General features: G+C 38.4%; 1 protein-coding gene across 2 annotated transcripts; it reads left to right on the top strand.

The window, feature by feature from the left end:
• Positions 1–351: 351 nt before the first annotated feature.
• LOC126827567 (uncharacterized) lies at positions 352–21,004 on the top strand. Of its 2 annotated transcripts, XM_056102548.1 has the most exons (13): positions 352–696; positions 1,583–1,758; positions 2,301–2,445; positions 5,431–5,606; positions 5,977–6,121; positions 8,723–8,817; positions 10,317–10,356; positions 10,692–10,771; positions 14,740–14,882; positions 15,879–15,954; positions 16,298–16,399; positions 17,486–17,516; positions 20,213–21,004. In XM_056102548.1, exons 1-9 carry the CDS (start codon positions 641–643, stop codon positions 14,817–14,819), a joined length of 993 nt encoding a protein of 330 aa, XP_055958523.1. In that variant the 5' UTR covers positions 352–640; the 3' UTR covers positions 14,820–14,882; positions 15,879–15,954; positions 16,298–16,399; positions 17,486–17,516; positions 20,213–21,004. The 2 variants fall into 2 exon arrangements, with proteins under 2 accessions (XP_055958523.1, XP_055958522.1); XM_056102547.1 differs by lacking the exons at positions 1,583–1,758; positions 2,301–2,445 and adding an exon at positions 13,183–13,324 and having other exon boundaries at positions 10,686–10,771.
• The last annotated feature ends 386 nt before the right edge of the window (positions 21,005–21,390 follow it).

The following is a 21,390-nucleotide window of genomic DNA, read 5'->3' as shown; positions in this document are numbered from 1 at the left end:
TTGAATTTTGCAATATAAAACATGGCAAGTCATAGACGGCATACAACCGTAGACACATAGAATGACTCAAACTAAATAAAGAAAAACCACAGCTATGAACTTACTTTATAGCTGGCTTCTTTAGTGAGAAATTTTCTCAGTGTGCCGTTCAAAATTTCGCGGCACACTGGTTGAGAATCACTGGTCTAAGCAATCTTGGGTAATTTTGAAACTAACACCTGGAAATTTTGAAATGGGTTTAACCTCCTACTGTTCTGCTCCGAACTGGGCTAATGAAGACGGGCGGTAAATTGGGTAATTGAGGATATATGCTCCTACTTTATTCACTTTTATTCGAGTTACATCAAAAGCCCCGCCATCTTATCAAGTTGGTACTATTTGCCCTGACGAAACTGCAGAAGGTGCAGCAGTATTGCCTTCAGCATCTCTTATTAATACAAACAAAAATAAATCTACATCAGTAGGAGGGACATCAAATGCCAAGGCTCAAGCTGTTGATGTGAGTAATCATCCAAATATTTGCAAAAAAACGGCATCCCTTGGGTGTAGCCACCCCTGTAAATCAGGTTCAGCCTTGCCATCATCACCAACTGTAGGAGACCAGATATCATCTAAAACAGTCTTTGTAACTGCTGATGACATGGAATCCAGAAACGCAACTAAGATAACAATGTTTGGAAAAAAGAAAGGAGATGGGTAGGTTACTTAAAATAACTGATAATTTTATAATTTATTTTGCCATTTGAGGACAATGTTACCCACTCTGAAATGTTTTGAAAATGTACCCGACTTCATTAACCGAGTCGGTGCTGAAGAGGTATGACGTTAAACCCGTCTTCATTAGCCCAGTCGGTGCAGAAGAGGTAGGACGTTAAAAATGTAAAAAGTAATAATAATTTTATGACAAAACTATTTAAGCAAACCTGTTATGCTTTACGATGATGCTCTGGTGTGCTCACAGTGACATCGTTTACTTTATATTAGAAAGGCAAGGACGTAATTGGAGTGGTTGCCTTTATGTAACCTTTGGGGGGGGGGGCGAATAATTTAAATCATGCGCATTAGATCGCAAGGTCTGTCATTTAGTCATGTGGCGTAGTTTCCATTTCCCGCTTGTACATGACAAGGAGTAGGACCGCCTCTCCAATCTCGTGGGTTTTCTCTGGGCCCCACGGTTTCCTCCCACAGCTAAAAACCCAAAGCGCATACCAATTATTGAAATAAAAGTGTACCGTGTGTTAGTGCCGAAATGATCTATTTTGTGTTGAGCGGACGTTGAACTCCATCTCTCTCTCTCTGACTCCCCCTCTCTCTATTGCTCTAACCTGTTTAAACAGATTAATAATAAGGATGTGTTGTTTGTAATCATACAATACTTTACCAATCTAACCAATCTTTGCTTAGAAATGACGCTTGTAGTTAACGTAACGTTACTACTCTCGCTTCAACTCATTTGAGGAAGAACTGTCTTTTGTTTGTACTTTTGTAAATGAATTAATAAAGCGATCAACAAATCACTAAAAATTAAACACGTGTTTCCAATCAAAACCTTGTCATAATTTCACGTTTCCATTTCAAACAGTGCTGCCCCAACACTAACATATAGTTCAACATCATCCCAGCCTAGTAGTTATCGTGGTGGGTTTAAAAAAAGGGGCGAAGAAGATCGTGGATTTGGAGGACAATCAAGCGAAAAAAAAGCCAGCACCAATGTACTTGGAGACACCCAATCCTATGTTACAACTCATCAACAAACAGGTAGTAATATATATATATAGCACGGCTTTCATGAAGCGTGCTATAAATGACTTGTAACACTGACAACTGCTCGACATGCTCGTTGTTATTGCACAGAAAACCCACACCACTTCTCTATATGATTTCTACTAAAACTAGTGTAAACCAGCAAAATAGTGCAATAACATTGAAGATGTCTAGTTATTGTACGGTTAAGCTCCACCCAAACTACTCGAGGGAAAACAGTCTGCTTATTCAATGAAAAGAACAAAGGGAGATTTCCCGTCCATGTTACAAGTTATTTTACTGAATGCAAAAAATCACTACGATAATGTGTTACCTACTGTAGATAACAGATTACTACCATGTGATAGACTGATTAAACTGCTCTATTAAAGAACTGCATGCAGGCATCATATAAGGTGTTTAATGTAAATACCCAAGAAATCGTCACTCAGCAAGAGTAAGGGTTCGATCTTGCAACAATACATATGTACATCTAGCTCGTTAACGTGGCAAATTATAATATAATCAAATACAATTTGGTTATTCTGTTTACATAGGTGTATTATTTGGAGCTACTTCATCAGTTGGTGGAGCTTCAGCATTAAGTAGTTCTCCCGTTGATGCTTCATTGATCAGACCTCCAAAATTTACACCATCCCAGACATTCGACTCTACAGCGAGTAGTGCACAGAATTTTCCTAGGTGAGTGATCTTTTCCTTAGACTCATTTCTAACATGGTACTATCATTCATTTTCCGATACCATTCACATCAAATATGTCGGATATAATCCTATGTTTAGGTACCGTAATATAGTATCTATTTCTTGTGTGAAATGGTACAAATCTATATTACAATTGCCTATATGAATACCAACAAGTTTTAAGAGTCAGTCTAATTATATACAAAAAAATTACTGAACACTTACCTTCATTCTACCAATTTCTGTTCTGTTCGGGGGTGAACTACAACTTTCGCTTTAGAGATATACTACTTCCGGTGTCACAAAACTCCCCGTTAGTCCAGGAGCTACCAAAGATTTAATAAACATCTCGAGTTCAAAATGTTTGAGGAGTGGAATTAGCAGCTATTTGACCACCCCCTCCCCTCTCCACGCAACTCTAAAGTAAGGCTTGGTTTTGTAACACATCTCGAATACATCCACGAAGCCTGTGTCAAATTGTTCCTATTGTTCCTTAGGATCCCCAATGACAATATAAATCCTTCTGGGTTGTCAATTTTCGGAATTAACCCACTTCTGAGTAAGACAAAGGTCACAATCGGCCAGCCACGAAATATCTACTTTAAATGCAATTCTCAGTACACACCTTCAGTCCAAGCACAAAGTGGGTATCAAACTGTTTCTTGGGACCTCCTTGGGAAAAATCAATCCTTCTTAGTGGTCAACTTTGGTAAGGTAAAGGTTACCATTTGTCGGCCAAATTAAAGGCATATCTCGGTATATACCCTCAGTACAATCACAGCATGAGTATCAAACTGTTACTTGAGACCACCTGGGGCAACACAAATCTTTTTGAATAGTCAATTTTGGGAATTAACCCACTTCGGAGTAGGTCAAAGCTCACATCTAATCCACCTTAAATGGATATCTCAGTACATACCTTCAGTACAAGCACAAAATGGATATCAAATTTTAATTGTTACTTGCAATTCCCTGAGGCAACATGAATCCTCCTGGGTAGTCAGTTTAGGGGATACCCGCTTTGGGGAGTAGGTCAAAGGGTACCATTTTTAGGCAATGCCCAATCTACCCCCTAAATGCATATCTCAGCACATTCCTTCAATACAAGCATAAAATAGGCACCAAACTGTTCCTTCCGAGTTGTCAAATGTAGGCACTGACCCTATTCTGAGTAGGTCAAATGTCATTTCGACCTTTATTGCACTTCTCCTGTTCAAGCACAAAATGGGTGTTACGGGTTGTCAGTTTTAGAGATTAACTCCATTCTGAGTAGGTCAAAGGCTATTATGGGTTGGCTCTGCTAAGTTGCACAATTCACATTTCATGCAGATAGTCGAGTACATGCAACATAAAGGTGCCAAACTGTTCCTTGGAATCCACTGGGGACTTTGAAATCCTTCTTAGTTGTCATTTTGGAGGATGAATAACTCCAATTTAATGGCTTTTCTTTGTAATTCTGTAATTGGGGAACTAATTTCAGCACAAGACCTTTGTTTCAGGTGCCATGACCCCAGAACATAATGTGACGAAAAACCGAAGTCCCGTGTACACATTAGCGTTCACGTAAAAGATCCATTGGCAGTTGGAATTCGATATAAGAATAGGCCGCAGCGCCGTTGTCCGGGCAAAATTTCCCTCATAATACACTGTATGTTGTATGCCCGTCTTTATAAGCCCAATTGGAATTGAACAGTAGGACGTTAAACCCTAATTCTATTTATTTCATTTACGGTAGGTTGGGCGTGGCCAACCAATGGTGACCTTTGACCTACCCAGAAGTGAGTTAATCCCCATAATTGACTACTTTTCATATAGTTCTTGGAAACACTCTACAATTCAAAGTTTTTGAGATACCAGCCCCCATCTCTAACATGCAGGTTGACGAATGACCCACACCGTGTACTAAGAACATCCGCACATATCTCGTACGCCGTTAGTTCCATTGTAATTCTTCCTACCAGTCTTAATATATCAACTGGTTCAACAATCCATGAGAGTAAAGGTTGAATCCAATTCGCTACAGACAACAACAGCAACTCGGTCTGTGGGCAATCTGATTCAATTGAGTCAATTAGCTGCCGTGGTTTCGATTCCCCAGTTGTACGTGGGTTTCTCCAGGTCTCCCAGTTTCGCCCCACAGCTAAAGACCCCTACGCGCAAGCGAATTATTGAAAAAAAAATTGAACCATATGTTAGTCCCGAAATGACCTAGTTTGTTTTGAGTGGACGTTAAATCCCACCTTTAAACTTTTCAACAGTGAAGTAGAATTTCATTTAAATTTAAATTTTTAAATAGTTTTGTCCTCAAATTATAAAGCAAACCTGTTATGCTTTACGATGATGCTCTGGTGTGCTCACAGTGACATAGTTTACTTTATATGAGAAAGGCAAGAACGTAATTGGAGTGGTTGCCTTTATGTAACCTTTGGGGGGGGGGGCGAATAATTTAAATCATGCGCATTAGATCGCAAGGTCTGTCATTTAGTCATGTGGCGTGGTTTCCATTTCCCGCTTGTACATGACAAGGAGTAGGACCGCCTCTCCAATCTCGTGGGTTTTCTCTGGGCCCCACGGTTTCCTCCCACAGCTAAAAAAAACCCCAAAGCGCATACCAATTATTGAAATAAAAGTGTACCGTGTGTTAGTGCCGAAATGATCTATTTTGTGTTGAGCGGACGTTGAACTCCATCTCTCTTTCTCTGACTCCCTCTCTCTCTATTGCTCTAACCTGTTTAAACAGATTAATAATAAGGATGTGTTGTTTGTAATCATACAATACTTTACCAATCTAACCAATCTTTGCTTAGAAATGACGCTTGTAGTTAACGTAACGTTACTACTCTCGCTTCAACTCATTTGAGGAAGAACTGTCTTTTGTTTGTACTTTTGTAAATGAATTAATAAAGCGATCAACAAATCACTAAAAATTAAACACGTGTTTCCAATCAAAACCTTGTCATATTTTCACGTTTCCATTTCAAACAGTGCTGCTCCAACACTAACATATAGTTTAACATCATCCCAGCCTAGTAGTTATCGTGGTGGGTTTAAAAAAAGGGGCGAAGAAGATCGTGGATTTGGAGGACAATCAAGCGAAAAAAAAGCCAGCACCAATATATTTGGAGACACCCAATCCTATGTTACAACTCATCAACAAACAGGTAGTAATAAGTTATTGTACGGTTAAGGTCCACCCAAACTACTCGAGGGAAAACAGTCTGCTTATTCAATGAAAACAACAAAGGGAGATTTCCCGTCCATGTTACAAGTTATTTTACTGAATGCAAAAAATCACTACGATAATGTGTTACCTACTGTAGATAACAGATTACTACCATGTGATAGACTGATTAAACTACTCTAAAGGACTGAATGCAGGCATCATATAAGGTGTTTAATGTAAATACCCAAGAAATCGTCACTCAGCAAGAGTAAGGGTTCGATCTTGCAACAATACATATGTACATCTAGCTCGTTAACATGGCAAATTATAATATAATCAAATACAATTTGGTTATTCTGTTTACATAGGTGTATTATTTGGAGCTACTTCATCAGTTGGTGGAGCTTCAGCGTTAAGTAGTTCTCCCTTTGATGCTTCATTGATCAGACCTCCAAAATTTACACCATCCCAGACATTCGACTCTACAGCGAGTAGTGCACAGAATTTTCCTAGGTGAGTGATCTTTTCCTTAGACTCATTTCTAACATGGTACTATCATTCATTTTTCCGATACCATTCACATCAAATATGTCGGATATAATCCTATGTTTAGGTACCGTAATATAGTATCTATTTCTTGTGTGAAATGGTACAAATCTATATTACAATTGCCTATATGAATACCAACAAGTTTTAAGAGTCAGTCTAATTATATACAAAAAAATTACTGAACACTTACCTTCATTCTACCAATTTCTGTTCTGTTCGGGGGGGTGAACTACAACTTTCGCTTTAGAGATATACTACTTCCGGTGTCACAAAACTCCCCGTTAGTCCAGGAGCTACCAAAGATTTAATAAACATCTCGAGTTCAAAATGTTTGAGGAGTGGAATTAGCAGCTATTTGACCACGCCCCCTCCCCACCCCAGGCAACTCTATGGTAAGGCTTGGTTTTGTAACACATCTCGAATACATCCACGAAGCCTGTGTCAAATTGTTCCTATTGTTCCTTAGGATCCCCAATGACAATATAAATCCTTCTGGGTTGTCAATTTTCGGAATTAACCCACTTCTGAGTAAGACAAAGGTCACAATCGGCCAGCCACGAAATATCTACTTTAAATGCAATTCTCAGTACACACCTTCAGTCCAAGCACAAAATGGGTATCAAACTGTTTCTTGGGACCTCCTTGGGAAAAATCAATCCTTCTTAGTGGTCAACTTTGGTAAGGTAAAGGTTACCATTTGTCGGCCATATTAAAGGCATATCTCGGTATATACCCACAGTACAATCACAGCATGAGTATCAAACTGTTACTTGAGACCACCTGGGGCAACACAAATCTTTTTGAATAGTCAATTTTGGGAATTAACCCACTTCGGAGTAGGTCAAAGCTCACCATTTTTCAGCGCACATCTAATCCACCTTAAATGGATATCTCAGTACATACCTTCAGTACAAGCACAAAATGGATATCAAATTTTAATTGTTACTTGCAATTCCCTGAGGCAACATGAATCCTCCTGGGTAGTCAGTTTAGGGGATACCCGCTTTGGGGAGTAGGTCAAAGGGTACCATTTTTAGGCAATGTCCAATCTACCCCCTAAATGCATATCTCAGCACATTCCTTCAATATAAGCATAAAATAGGCACCAAACTGTTCCTTCCGAGTTGTCAAATGTAGGCACTGACCCTATTCTGAGTAGGTCAAATGTCATTTCGATCTTTATTGCACTTCTCCAGTTCAAGCACAAAATGGGTGTTACGGGTTGTCAGTTTTAGAGATTAACTCCATTCTGAGTAGGTCAAAGGCTATTATGGGTTGGCTCTGCTAAGTTGCACAATTCACATTTCATGCAGATAGTCGAGTACATGCAACATACAGGTGCCAAACTGTTCCTTGGAATCCACTGGGGACTTTGAAATCCTTCTTAGTTGTCATTTTGGAGGATGAATAACTCCAATTTAATGGCTTTTCTTTGTAATTCTGTAATTGGGGAACTAATTTCAGCACAAGACCTTTGTTTCAGGTGCCATGACCCCAGAACATAATGTGACGAAAAACCGAAGTCCCGTGTACACATTAGCGTTCACGTAAAAGATCCATTGGCAGTTGGAATTCGATATAAGAATAGGCCGCAGCGCCGTTGTCCGGGCAAAATTTCCCTCATAATACACTGTATGTTGTATGCCCGTCTTTATAAGCCCAATTGGAATTGAACAGTAGGACGTTAAACCCTAATTCTATTTATTTCATTTACGGTAGGTTGGGCGTGGCCAACCAATGGTGACCTTTGACCTACCCAGAAGTGAGTTAATCCCCATAATTGACTACTTTTCATATAGTTCTTGGAAACACTCTACAATTCAAAGTTTTTGAGATACCAGCCCCCATCTCTAACATGCAGGTTGACGAATGACCCACACCGTGTACTAAGAACATCCGCACATATCTCGTACGCCGTTAGTTCCATTGTAATTCTTCCTACCAGTCTTAATATATCAACTGGTTCAACAATCCATGAGAGTAAAGGTTGAATCCAATTCGCTACAGACAACAACAGCAACTCGGTCTGTGGGAAATCTGATTAAAATACAGATCTATATTTCGTTTCGTTTTTTTATACTTTCGATGGCCTACACTACATGAAGATCTGACCGGTTGTTGCGATAGGTCACGACAGAGGTCATACGAGCAAATTTTGACCTATGACGTCAGACATTTGATTAACCAATCAGCATTGATGTTACTAGTGGATTACCCACAGTTCCGTTCAAAACACGCCTAAAAGCTCGCCGTAACAGACCGTTTCGTTGGTTAATATCTCACACTATTGAGAGCACGTAAATGATAACAACTCTTCCAGATCCTAGTGTAGTAAAGACAAGTAAACGAAATTTTGAACTATAAAAAAGAAACGAAATAGGATCTGTGTTTTAATCAGATTGGTGTGTGGGGATTCTCAGCTTACAATTTAAGCCTTGTTTATCATCCCCAGTAACATCACCAACAGAAGGAGCAACAGTACCTGGGAGATTGATATCATAATACCACTAAAACTTATACCTGCTTACAGTATAACCTTAAATTTCACTTATTTATTTCAAACAGTGCACCATCATTTGGTAGTGGATCTGGCGGTAACGGAAGGGGAGGGATTAGTGGTGTGAGTGGACAACCAACCACCGGACAGAATCAACAAACAGGTAGGCTCAACTTATTTTACGAATACAAACATAACAATAATTATAAATGACATATCATTCTTAATTGAGTTGAAGAGCGCGGCACGTGACAACACAATACAGGTTTACTTGCTGGACACTGGATTGAATGTTACGGAATTGAATTCTTTCTATCCCAAAAATTGTAACAATCGAGTGAAAATGGGGTTTCGGGCTACAACGCATGCGTCGACTGCATAAGAAAATATCTCAGTCAACTTTGACAGCTGAAACATATTCGTTGTGTTTAATTACATCACGATTCTACTCACACCACCTCAGTTGTTGGGACTGACAGAACTGTGATAGGACTGAATTCCCCGTCACTCGGTTGCAATTCTGTCAATTCGGGACGTTCTGGACTGACAATTGAGCATCCCCAGCGTGTAATAATAACCCTACTTTTCAATACGCGTCTATAAATGTTATACGCCCACATTTCATGTCGTCATGTCTGTCCATCGGTTGCTCCGTCCGCTAACGCTACAGTTTTTCTAATTTTCGCGACCTTTCATTCTGGAGTTACCTTCACTATTCCGAAAATATATTTTCTTTTAATTTGATGTGAAGCATTGGGTTCATGAGAGAAAAAGAAAACATATTGATAGGCAGCGTTCCACAACCACATTTGTTGAAATTCTTCTGAACGCGATATAGGCCACAGTTTTTAATGGATTTACCTCCAATTTGGTGTGAAGCATCTGAGTCATGCGAGGACGACACCTATCGATATACAGCTTTCCGTTCCAAAGATCTCGTGAACGGGAAAGAGTTACGTTTTTAATGTATTCTTTTTCATATTCGATGTGAAACATTTAGAACACCAGAGGATGAATCCTGTCGATGCCCGTCTTTTGTAAAATATGGGCATATCTCGCATGAAATTACACGTAGTCCATATTACTTACCCGCCTGTTATAATTACAATAGAATTGACAACCAATATCAAGTTCAGAAAGATCCATTGATAATATGAGCTGAGTGTTGCAATACTACATATTTTAGAAGCATATGGGTTTTGGGTGTACATATTTTAGAAGCATATGGTCTTTGGGTGTACATATTTTAGAAGCATATGGGTTTTGGGTGTACATATTTTAGAAGCATATGGTCTTTGGGTGTACATATTTTACAAGCATATGGTCTTTGGGTGTACATATTTTACAAGCATATGGTCTTTGGGTGTACATATTTTACAAGCATATGGTCTTTGGGTGTACATATTTTACAAGCATATGGTCTTTGGGTGTACATATTTTACAAGCATATGGTCTTTGGGTGTACATATTTTAGAAGCATATGGTCTTTGGGTGTACATATTTTAGAAGTATATGGTCTTTGGGTGTACATATTTTAGAAGTATATGGTCTTTTAAATCCTTATCCCTGTCTTAGGTTGCACCGAGCTCGTTACCTGTACAATATTATAACATGAAAAGCTGCGACTAACACCAATCAAATATATATTTTTTTAAAACATAGCCGGGGGATTTGGTGGACCTCCGAAGTTTAGTGGTTCTAGGTGAGTGTTCTTTTCCTTATTGCCAAACTCACAGAAACTTTGTACTAGGGTGGTTTGAGTTTTTCAAGCTCGCTGAGTTTAGTTGACAAGTTAAAGAGTCGGATGCTGTATCCAGGTCATGAGGTTCATCTTGGTACCTTACAGAATGCGAATAAGCAATTTATTGAAATACACGTATATCATGTTCGTCTCTGTTTCTCATTTTGAATTGCATTACATTGACATAATTTCACCTTTGCCTCCCTTTTTGGTTTTTTAAATTCTTGACCAAGCAACAGATGATTTCCATTAATAGATTTTATTCAGTAACCCATCTTATATGGTTGTAGTGCCCATGCATTTGGTAATCTGAATCAACTTGAAGATTTTGCTAGTTTATCGTTAAGTCAACAGAAACAACAGAATTTTCCACCTGGTATGTAGTACTACTTTATATTTCATTACATGGAAATACATTCCCTCGAATAGTGGTTTTACTCAAGTATATTATCCATATTTATAGATTTAATCATATGAAACACACATACATTAGCCACACATATAAAACATATATAAAATTAGAAGAATTTAAAAGTATTAAATAACAATTAATCTGCTGATACGTTATGGACTTGAAATGGAGTTGGACGGCAATACAATACTCTGATGTGATACGTAATGATACTGTAATTGATACTGTTGGACTTTAATAAAAATAAAATAAAACCAAGTACGAACAATTCAAACCATAAGACAGAATTCGAAGTCCTAAAAAACGTTATAGGCAAAATAGTGTATTCAAGCAAAATAGTGTAATCAGCAAATGGACTGCTCCTCGTGTACAAAATACACGACAAACAGTGGTAACAGGTGTCCGGAAGAGTAAGCTTACCCTGCCTGGCGCCACACCCGCCATAGCTGCATCCAAACTATTAGGCGAAATGTCGGTAAAATAGCGTGATTGGCCAATGAACTATCGGTATGCAAAATGCACGCGATGAACTGTGTTAACGATGTAGTAGACATTATCAGGGAGACAGTAATAGTATACGTGTCAATTAAATATATCTAGAATAATAGCCGAGAGAGACACGTTATATTTACAATATTCTGATGCACAATGACATTGAAATGGGGTTAGACGAGAATACAATACTCTGATTACTGTGTTAAGTTTCTGACTAACATGTTGCATTTTTATACGCGTACATTTTCATGTGGACGTATATTGTCGTCGCCACTGTCACAATTCTTATCCGATGTTGACGAAACTTGAAATATAGGTTTATCTCCAAAAGATCTCGGTTACCTATCCATATTGGCATGTATCGGATCGAAACTTTATGGATTATGGCCCCTGATTGTACGAAAAATCACGTTTTTAGCTTGTGACACCCCAGAGGTCACAATTTTCATCTGATTTTAATGAACCTTGATATGGATGTTTATAACGCAAAGATCTTGGTTCCTTTCGATAATTGCGCATATCGAATCATAACTTCCTGAATTATGGCCCTTGATTGTACGAAAAAATGTGTTTTTAGCTTGTGGTCCTTTAGAGGTCACAATTTTTATCCGATTTAAAAAAAAACGTTTGAATATATCACCGTTACACCCTAATGAAGGTTGAGTTCGAATGTCGTGATAATCAGACCAAAACGGACGCACAAAATGGCTGCAAATAGTGTAAATATGTGGTACATCAAGGTTGTGGACCCTCTAAGTGGCTACAATTTTGATCCGATTTTGACGAAACTTTACATTCATGTTTATATCACAAAGCTTCTAGTTCCTTTCGATAATTGCGCATATTAGAACGTAACCTCCTGGATTAATACCCCTGATTTGTCGAAAAATCGCATTTTTAGCTTGTGGACACACTAGAAGTCACAATGTGTATTCAAGTTTAAAAAACGTTTAAATATATCACCGTTATACACCAATGAAGGATGACTTCAAATTTCGTAAAAATCTGACTCAAACTGCCTAACAAAGTGGCCACTCATTGTACGCAAATAGTATAAAAGTATGTAATATCAAGGTTGTGGACTATCTAGAAGTCACAATTGTTATCCGATTTTGATGAAACTTAAAATATATCTTTATATCCCAAATATCTCGGTCCATTTCGATATTCGCGCATTTCAGATCATAACTTACTGAATTATGGCCCCTGATTGTACGAAAAATCGCTTTTCTTTTAGCTTGTTCTCTATCCATCTCTTGCAAAATGTGGGCGTATCTTGCCTGGCAGCCGCTGGTTATATTTATGGTTACAAAGCGGGGCATTTTACCCGGACGTTAGTATTTCCGCTTAAACTTCTTCAAATTATAAATGTCACGATAAATGAAATGAAATGGGGCTCAACTATTCTAATAATCACAGGCATACGCAAAGCAGTGTGTCATGAGGGATATTTGGCACTGGAGGCGACGCTACACCCTAAGCTTATAACGAATCCAGCTCGCCAATTAACATCCTACTTTTCTGCACCGATTGTGCTTGTTGGCAGTGTGTAATAATTAACTTACTACAATAATTAACTGTCCGTCGGTTCGTCCTTCCTCCAACATTTGGTTTGTTAACGCTACAGTTTGTAACGGATCTTTTTTTTTCAAATTTTGCGTGAAACATTGGGGTCATGAGAGGACGAACCAGATTGATATTCAACGGTCCGCTAACTTTCGTTCCGGAGTTACCTCCCCTTTTCCGAAAAATGTTCAAATTTGGCGTGAAGCATAAGAGAACCCCTATCGATATACAGCTTTATACGCCCGCCCCCCGTTCTACGCCCCCTTTGCTGAAGTTCTTAACAAAAAAACAATATTGTCATTTTGATTACATAGCTGAATTATTCAGTGCTGCTTCATCGGCTGGTGGAGCTACAGTTAGTGGTGCAAAACCGGCTTCATGGAACAGAGCTACACAATCTGTACCACCTCCTCTAACAGTTGACTCTACAATAAATAGAGCAAATAGTTTTTCTACGTGATTGTTGTTTCTTTAGATTTCCAACATGGTACTGTCATTTAGTTCTTTGATAACATTCGTTCTAGAGCAGTATGAAATATGTCCGATGTATATCCCATTTTTAGGTACCGTAATATATTATCTATTTCTTGTGTTAAATGGCACGAATCTATATTTCAGCTCACAATAAGCATTTTTGAAGACATAATTAAACTATATTAGAATTACCTATATGAATACAAACAAGTTAAAAGAGTTTAAATATATACAAATAATTTACTAAACAGTTTCCTTCATTCTACCAATGTCTTTTCGGGGGTGAACTACCACTAGCGGTTTCAGAGTTATACTACTTCTGGTGTCGCGACACTCCCTGTTAGTCCAGGAGCTACCAAGGAGATTTAATTAACATCGCATGTACAAAACGTTTGATCCCCCAAAAGCGCAACTCTTTTTGAGACACCACCAGGGGGCGCTGTTCATGTTACTGCCAAAATTTGTTTTGTAACATATCTCGAGTACATCAACGAAACCGGTGTCAAAATATTCCTTTGGATCCCCAATGACAATGTAAATCCTTCTGAGTTGTTAATTTTAGGGATTATCCCACTTCTGAGTATCTGACAATCCCCCCAAAAATAATTGTATGTCACTAGATAAGAGAAAACGAGAAAAATAGAAAAGGCCGTACGTTGTCTATTTTAGCGATTAACACACATCTAAGTAAGCCAATGGTCACAATCGACCGGCCACGCCCAATCTACTTTACATACAAATCTCAGGACATACCTTCAGTACAAGCACATAATGGGTATCGAACTGTCTCTTGGGACCTCCTTGGGTAACAGCAATCCTTCTTAGTGGTCAACTTAGAGAATAACAAGCATTCCAGCTTATGTAAAATCGCTTCCTTAAATGCATATCTCGGGGTATATACCCTTAGTAAAGCACAGCATGGGTATCAAACTGTTCCTTACTCCAGAGGGTCGCAAGGAACAGTTTGATACACATACTGACCATTGACTTACTCAGAATTGAGTTAATTCTCATAATTTAGTACTCGGAAGGATGAATGTGGACGAATGTTGTCATCACGTCACTGTCCACTTCTCTTCACAAGTCTTGGAAACACTCTACAAATCAGAGTTTTTGAGACACCCGCCCCCATCACTAACATGCAGGTTGACGAATGCTCCACACCGTGTACTTGTGTACTAAGATCATCCGCACATATCACGTAGCCTTTAGTCCCATATAATACCTACCAATCTTAATATATCAACTGGTTCAACAATTTAAGCCCGTTTATCATCCTCAGTAACATCACCCACAGAAACAACAACAGTACCTAGGAGATTGATATCATAATATCAATAAAACTTATAGCTGCTTTTCCAGTGATCACCTTAAATTTCACCTATTTATTTCAACAGTGCACCATCATTTGGCCAAACATCATCACAGCATGTTAGTGGCAGAGGGAGGTTGGGAGGTGGAGGAGGTGGACTTGTAGGTGCAGGACGGGGAAGGAGTGGAGTGAGTGGACAACCAACCACAGGAATTAATCAACTAACAGGTAGATCAAACGTATTTTACTGAATATAAACATAACATTATGAATGACATATCACTCTTAATTGCGTTCATGTGACAAAAAACCGAGGTCCGAGCAAGATTTCCCTCATATCACATTGTATAGCGTATGCCAGTCTTCATTAGCCCAGTGGGAACAGAACAGTAGGACGTTTAACCCCATTTATTTCAAATGTTATACGCCCACATTTCATTTTGCCATGTCTGTCCATCGGTTCGTCAATCCGCCAACAATTGGATTGTTAAAGCTACAGTTTTTAACGGATGCTTTTTTCAAATTTGACTTGAAGCATTGGGGTCATGAGAGGACGAACCCGATTGATATTCAACGGTCCTGGAGTCACTTACCCTATTCCGAAAATGACTTTTTTAAAACATTTGATGTGAAGCATTAGGTTCACGAGAGGAGAAACCATATTGGTAGGCAGGGTTTCACAACCCCATTTGCTGAAATCCTTCTGGACGCTGCAGATATTTCAAATTTGGTGTGAAGCATTTGGGTCATCCGAAGACGACACCTATCGATATACAGCTTTCCGTTCCAAAGGCCATGTGAGCAGGATAGAGCTAATAAAGTTTTAAAGCATTCTTTTTTATATTCGATGTGAAACATTAAGAACACCAGAGAATGATTTCATTTCTGTCGATTTCCCAGTTCTCCACCCGTCTTTTGTAAAATATGGGCATATCTCGCATGAAATTACACGTAGTCCATATTACTTACCCGCCTTTTATAATTACAATAGAATTGACAACCAATATCAAGTTCAGAAAGATCCATTGATAATATGAGCTGAGTGGTGCAATACTACATATTTTAGAAGTATATGGTCTTTGGGTGTACATATTTTAGAAGTATATGGTCTTTTAAATCCTTATCCTTGTCTTAGGTTGCACCGAGCTCGTTACCTGTACAATATTATAACATGAAAAGCTGCGACTAACACCAATCAAATATATATATTTTTTTTAAACATAGCCGGGGGATTTGGTGAAGCTCCGAAGTTTAGTAGTCCTCAAGGAATGGGTGCAGAATCTGCGCTGGATGATTCTAGGTGAGTGTTCTTTTTCTCATTCCAAACTCAGAAACTTTGTACTAGTGTGGTTTGAGTTTTTTAAGCTAGCTGAGTTTAGTTGACAAGGTAAAAAGTCGAATGCTGTATCCAGGTCATGAGGTTCATCTTGTATTGGTACCGTACGGAGGACCCTTGCGCAATTTATTGAAATACACGTATATCATGTTCGTCTTTCTGTGTCTCATTTTGAATTGCATTACATTGACATAATTTCACCCTTGTCTTCCTTTTTGGTTGCATTATGTTTAAAATTCTTAACGAAGCAACAGATGATTTCCATTAACAGATTTAATTCAGTAACCCGTCTTATATTTGGTTGTAGTGCCCAGACAACAGATCAGCCTATATTTGGTATTAATCAACAAACTGTTCAAGATTTTGGTAGTTTAATTGGGTCAACAGAAATAACAAAATTTTCCATCTGGTATGTAGTACTACTTTATATTTCATTACAGCCAAAAACATTCCCTCGAATCGTGGTTTTTACTCGAGTATATAATCATTTATAGATAGCAGTTGTTTAATAATATAAAACACACACATATTACGCGCACATACAACGTATATAAAATTAATAGAATTTAACAGTAATAAATATCTGCTGAAATGAGGTTGGACTGGACGGCGATACAATACTCTGATTACACTGATAAGTTTGTGACTAACATGTCTTTTTATATTCATGCTTACACGCACAATTCCTCGGACGCTAGTATTTCCGCTTAAACTTCCTCAAATTATAACTGCCACGATAAATGACATGCAGTGGGGTTTAACTATGCTAATAAAGACGGGCATGAGCCATACAGTGTGCCATGAGGGATATTTTGGACTGACAGCGGCATACGCGTATAACGAATTCAAGCGGTCATGAGATTTTTACGTGCCCGTCAATGTCTACATTGGACTTTGGTTTTTCGTTTAAAACGAAAGCCAGGAAACTGTCCTTGCCAGACCGCCCGTCCTGGACCACTGACAAGGGCGAACGACAGCGGAAAATCCAGAGGAACTTTCTCACCCAACACTGGGAGTGAACCCCAACCTTCCGGTTAGCGAGTCATCGTCTTACTCACTGAACCACCGCGGCCCCCAATTGCCCCGATAACCTTAATGCACTTTCAATATGTACACAGGATCTCGGTTTATAGTAAGAACGACCAGACACATCCTTGTTGTTAGCGACGCAGATGGCCGAAACACAATAATCCAGTTCTTTCCGTCTCTGGAAGTCAATAATTTGATTTAGAGAGAACTGTCCTCCGAGAAATAGCACGTATTTGATATAAAAATGTATGCATACGAAATGATACAGATGTAATGAAATAATACAAATTTGTGTAAATGCTTACGAAATTCCAGCTCAGTAGTTTAAATACGCTACACATGTACAGTTCTGACTTGAACAATAATCGGTCCCGGACCTCGTGCTATTTGGAATCAATCCTTGTTAACTAAACGACCTAGGTTTAAAACACACTATATATTATTGCAAACTAATATATATTTACAGATGCTGGTTGTCCTAACCCAGGAGGAGTCGGGTAAGTAATTTTGATTTTAATGTTTATTTATCAACCAATATTGTAAACACATTGTGTAATCTGCATTTTGAAGCAACCGTAGCCCAATGACTATGGAAGACCAAATGGGACAATATTCATGATTTTTGTTTCTACATTCCAGTTTGAATATTTTAGAAACGAACGCAACGTTCTAAACTAATGATTCTTGTTTCTACATTCTTATGGCAACATTTCATAGACAAAATCAACATTTTAAACAAAAAATTGACTTTATGTTTCATTTTCGGCGTTTTATCGGTAACTTTTATATATCATTAAATAATTTCTTAATTTTACACGACAAAGAAATCAATTCATTGGTTTCTGAAAGTATCTAAAAAAAATCTGGAATTTGAACTCTTATGAAAATATTTTCTACGTTTCAAAAAGTCTTGAAGTTAAAATCTTGAAATGAAAATGTCCAGAAAAATATAATGAATTATCAACATTATTACACCAGAGGGCGTTAGCGTATGTGTACAACTTTGATGCAGACTATAGATTAGAAATCAAAAGTACTCTTTTCCGCGAGTGGAAGTGGGCCCCTGTTGTGTTTACAGTAATTAGTTGCATGAAACAGAAACTAAGCTCGAGATATAATAACAATACAAATAACTTCTATAATTTAAACAGCTAGAAAAACGCCGAAAATGAAACATAAAGTCAATTTTTATACGCCCACATTTTCATGTGGACGTATTATGCCGTCGCCCCTGTCCGTCCGTCCGTCCACAATTGTTTGTGGACTCTCTACAGGTCACAATTCTTATCCGATTTCGACGAAACTTGAAATATAGGTTTATCCCCAAAAGATCTCGGCTGCTTTCGATATTGGCATGTATCGGATCGAAACTTCATGGATTATGGCCCCTGTTTGTACGAAAAATCACGTTTTTAGCTTGTGGACCCTATAGAGGTCACAATTTTTATCCGATTTTGTTAAAACATGAAATGTAAGTTTATAACCCAAAGATCACGTTTTTAGCTTGTGGACCCTATAGAAGTCATAATTTTTATCCGATTTAAAAAACCGTTCTATTATATCACCGTTATCTCCTAAGGATGTCTGAATTCGAATTTCGTGAAAATCGGCCCAAATTGACAGACAAAATGGCCGCCGTTCGTTCCCAAATAGCGTAAGAATATGGTATATCAAGGTTGTGGACCCTATAGGGGTCACAATTTTTATCCGATTTTGTTGAAACTTGAAATGTAAGTTTATAACCCAAAGATCTCGGTTCCTTTCGATATTCGTACATATCGGACCGTAACTTCCTGAATTATGGCCCCTGATTGTACGAAAAATCACGTTTTTAGCTTGTGGACCCTATAGAAGTCATAATTTTTATCCGATTTAAAAAAACCGTTCTATTATATCACCGTTACACCCTAAGGATGACTGAGTTCGAATTTCGTGAAAATCGGCCTAAAATTGACAGACAAAATGGCCGCCATTCGTTCCCAAATAGCGTAAGAATATGGTATATCAAGGTTGTGGACCCTATAGGGGTCACAATTTTTATCCGATTTTGTTGAAACTTGAAATGTAAGTTTATAACCCAAAGATCTCGGTTCCTTTCGATATTCGTGCATATCGGACCGTAACTTCCTGAATTATGACCCCTGATTGTACGAAAAATCACGTTTTTAGCTTGTGGACTCTATAGAAGTCATAATTTTTACCCGATTTAAAAAAAACGTATTATTATATCACCGTTACACCCTAGGGACGACTGAATTAGAATTTCGTGAAAATCGGTCCAAAATTGACAGACAAAATCGCCGCCGTTCGTTCACAAATAGCGTAAAAATATGGTATATCAAGGTTGTGGACCCTATAGAGGTCACAATGTTTATCCGATTTTGTTGAAACTTGAAATGTAAGTTTATAACACAAAGATCTCAGTTCCTTGCGATATATGCGCATATCGAATGGTAATTTCCTGAATTATGGCCCTTGATTGTACGAAAAATCACTTTCTTCTTAGCTTGTTCTCTATCCATCTCTCGAAAATGTGGGCGTATCCTGTCTGGCAGCCGCTGGTTTGTTTAAAATGTTCAACCTCGTGGGTTTTTTCAGGGTCCTCCGGTTTCCTCCCACTGCTAAAGACCCCTACGCGCAAGCGAATTATGTAAATAAAATTAAACCATATGTTAGTCCCGAAATGACCTAGTTTGTGTCGAGTGGACGTTAAACCCCATTTTTCTCTCTCTCTCTCTCTCTCTCTCTCTCGGTTTAAAATGTTGATTTTGTGCATGAAATGTTGACATAAGAATGTAGAAACAAGAATCATTAGTTTAGAATGTTGCGTTCATGTCTAAAATATTCAAACTGGAATGTAGAAACAAGAATCATGAATATTGTCCCATTTGGTCTTCCATAAATGACAAAGACGCCGACACGCTAACCGAGACAATTTCTCAGGATTTTCCTGTATGGCTCACTAATAGACCCCGGATGATGGCCACGACAGTTCCACTGGGAATTTCGACATTTTTCCTCGTCAGTGGTGTATGCAGGCATCCTGACAAGGAATCGCGTCTAGTTGTTCGGATGGGACGGAAGACCGAGGTCACGTTTACACGTTGGCGGGTACGTAAGTTGGATTTCCCTTAAAAATAAGCTCAAATACTGATATGAATATTTTATGTGTTTTTGTTTTTGTTTTTTTTAGGAATATACCATCGTACTTATAGACAAGAGAAAGAATATGAGGAATGATGATATTTTATGTTGCTCTCGTATTGTTCATACATTTTTATTTATATGCCTACTTATCAGTGTGATCGGATTGTGTCGCCACCCTGTCCGCTCGTCGATTGGTCCGCCTATTATTGGCTTGCGAACTTTTTAAAAAAATTTAGTGTGAAGCATTGTGGTCATAAGAGGACTCAACATTTATGTCCTCTTTTCCGAAAACTTGCGTTCCACTTTCCGTTCTGGAGTTACCCCCCTTTGCCGAAAAACCTGTGATTGGACTTTTTATATGATTACATTTTCATGTGGACGTATATTGTCGTCGATCCTGTTCTTCCGGACGTCCGTCTGTCTGTCCGTTCATAATTGTTTGTGGACACTCTATAAGTCACATTTCTTATCCGATTTTTACGAAACTTGAAATATAGGTTTATCCCCAAAAGATCTCGGCTGCGTTCGATATTGGCATGTATCGAATCGAAACTACATGGATTATGGCCCCTGATTGTACGATAAATCACGTTTTTAGCTTGTGGACACTCTAGGGATCACAATTTTCACCTGATTGTAATGAAACTTCAAATGCACGTTTATAACCCGAAGATCTTGGTTCCTTTCGATATTTGCGCATATCGTATCGTTACTTCCTGAATTATGACCCTGGTTGTAAGAAAATCGCGTTTTTAGCTTATGTTCCCTCTAGAGGTCACAATTTTTATCCGAAAAAAAAACGCTCGAATAGATCGAATTTCGTGAAAATCGGGCCAATAGTGTAAAATTATAGTATATCAAGGTTGTGTACCCTCTAGAGGTCACAATTGTCACCCGAGTTTGATGAAACTTGCACTGCATGTTTATAACCCAAATATCTTGGATCCGTTCGACATTCGCGCATATCGGATCGTAACTTCATGGATTATGGTCCCTGATTGGTCGAAAAATCGTAATTTTAGCTTGTGGATTCTCTAGAGATCACAATTTTTTTTATCCGATTTTAAAAACCGTTTAAATATATCAGCATTCCACCATTATGAAGGTTGAATTCGTATTTCCGGAAAATCGAAATGAAACTGCACGACAAAATGGCCGCTCTTTGTACGCAAATTGTGTAAAAGTAGGTTGTTGACCCTCTAGAGATCACAATTTCTATCCGAT

The sequence above is a fragment of the Patella vulgata genome, chromosome 7 (genome assembly GCF_932274485.2).
Source record: "Patella vulgata chromosome 7, xgPatVulg1.2, whole genome shotgun sequence".
Taxonomy (NCBI): Eukaryota; Metazoa; Mollusca; class Gastropoda; family Patellidae; genus Patella; species Patella vulgata.
This window is presented reverse-complemented; position numbering and strand designations above follow the sequence as displayed.

Coding starts and splice junctions, on each gene's coding strand:
- LOC126827567 (XM_056102547.1), top strand. CDS start 641: ATGGAATCCAGAAACGCAACTAAGATAACAATGTTTGGAAAAAAGAAA. Junction 5,607..5,976: donor TACAACTCATCAACAAACAG/GTAGTAATAAGT, acceptor CTGTTTACATAG/GTGTATTATTTGGAGCTACT. Junction 13,325..14,739: donor AGAGCAAATAGTTTTTCTAC/GTGATTGTTGTT, acceptor TTATTTCAACAG/TGCACCATCATTTGGCCAAA.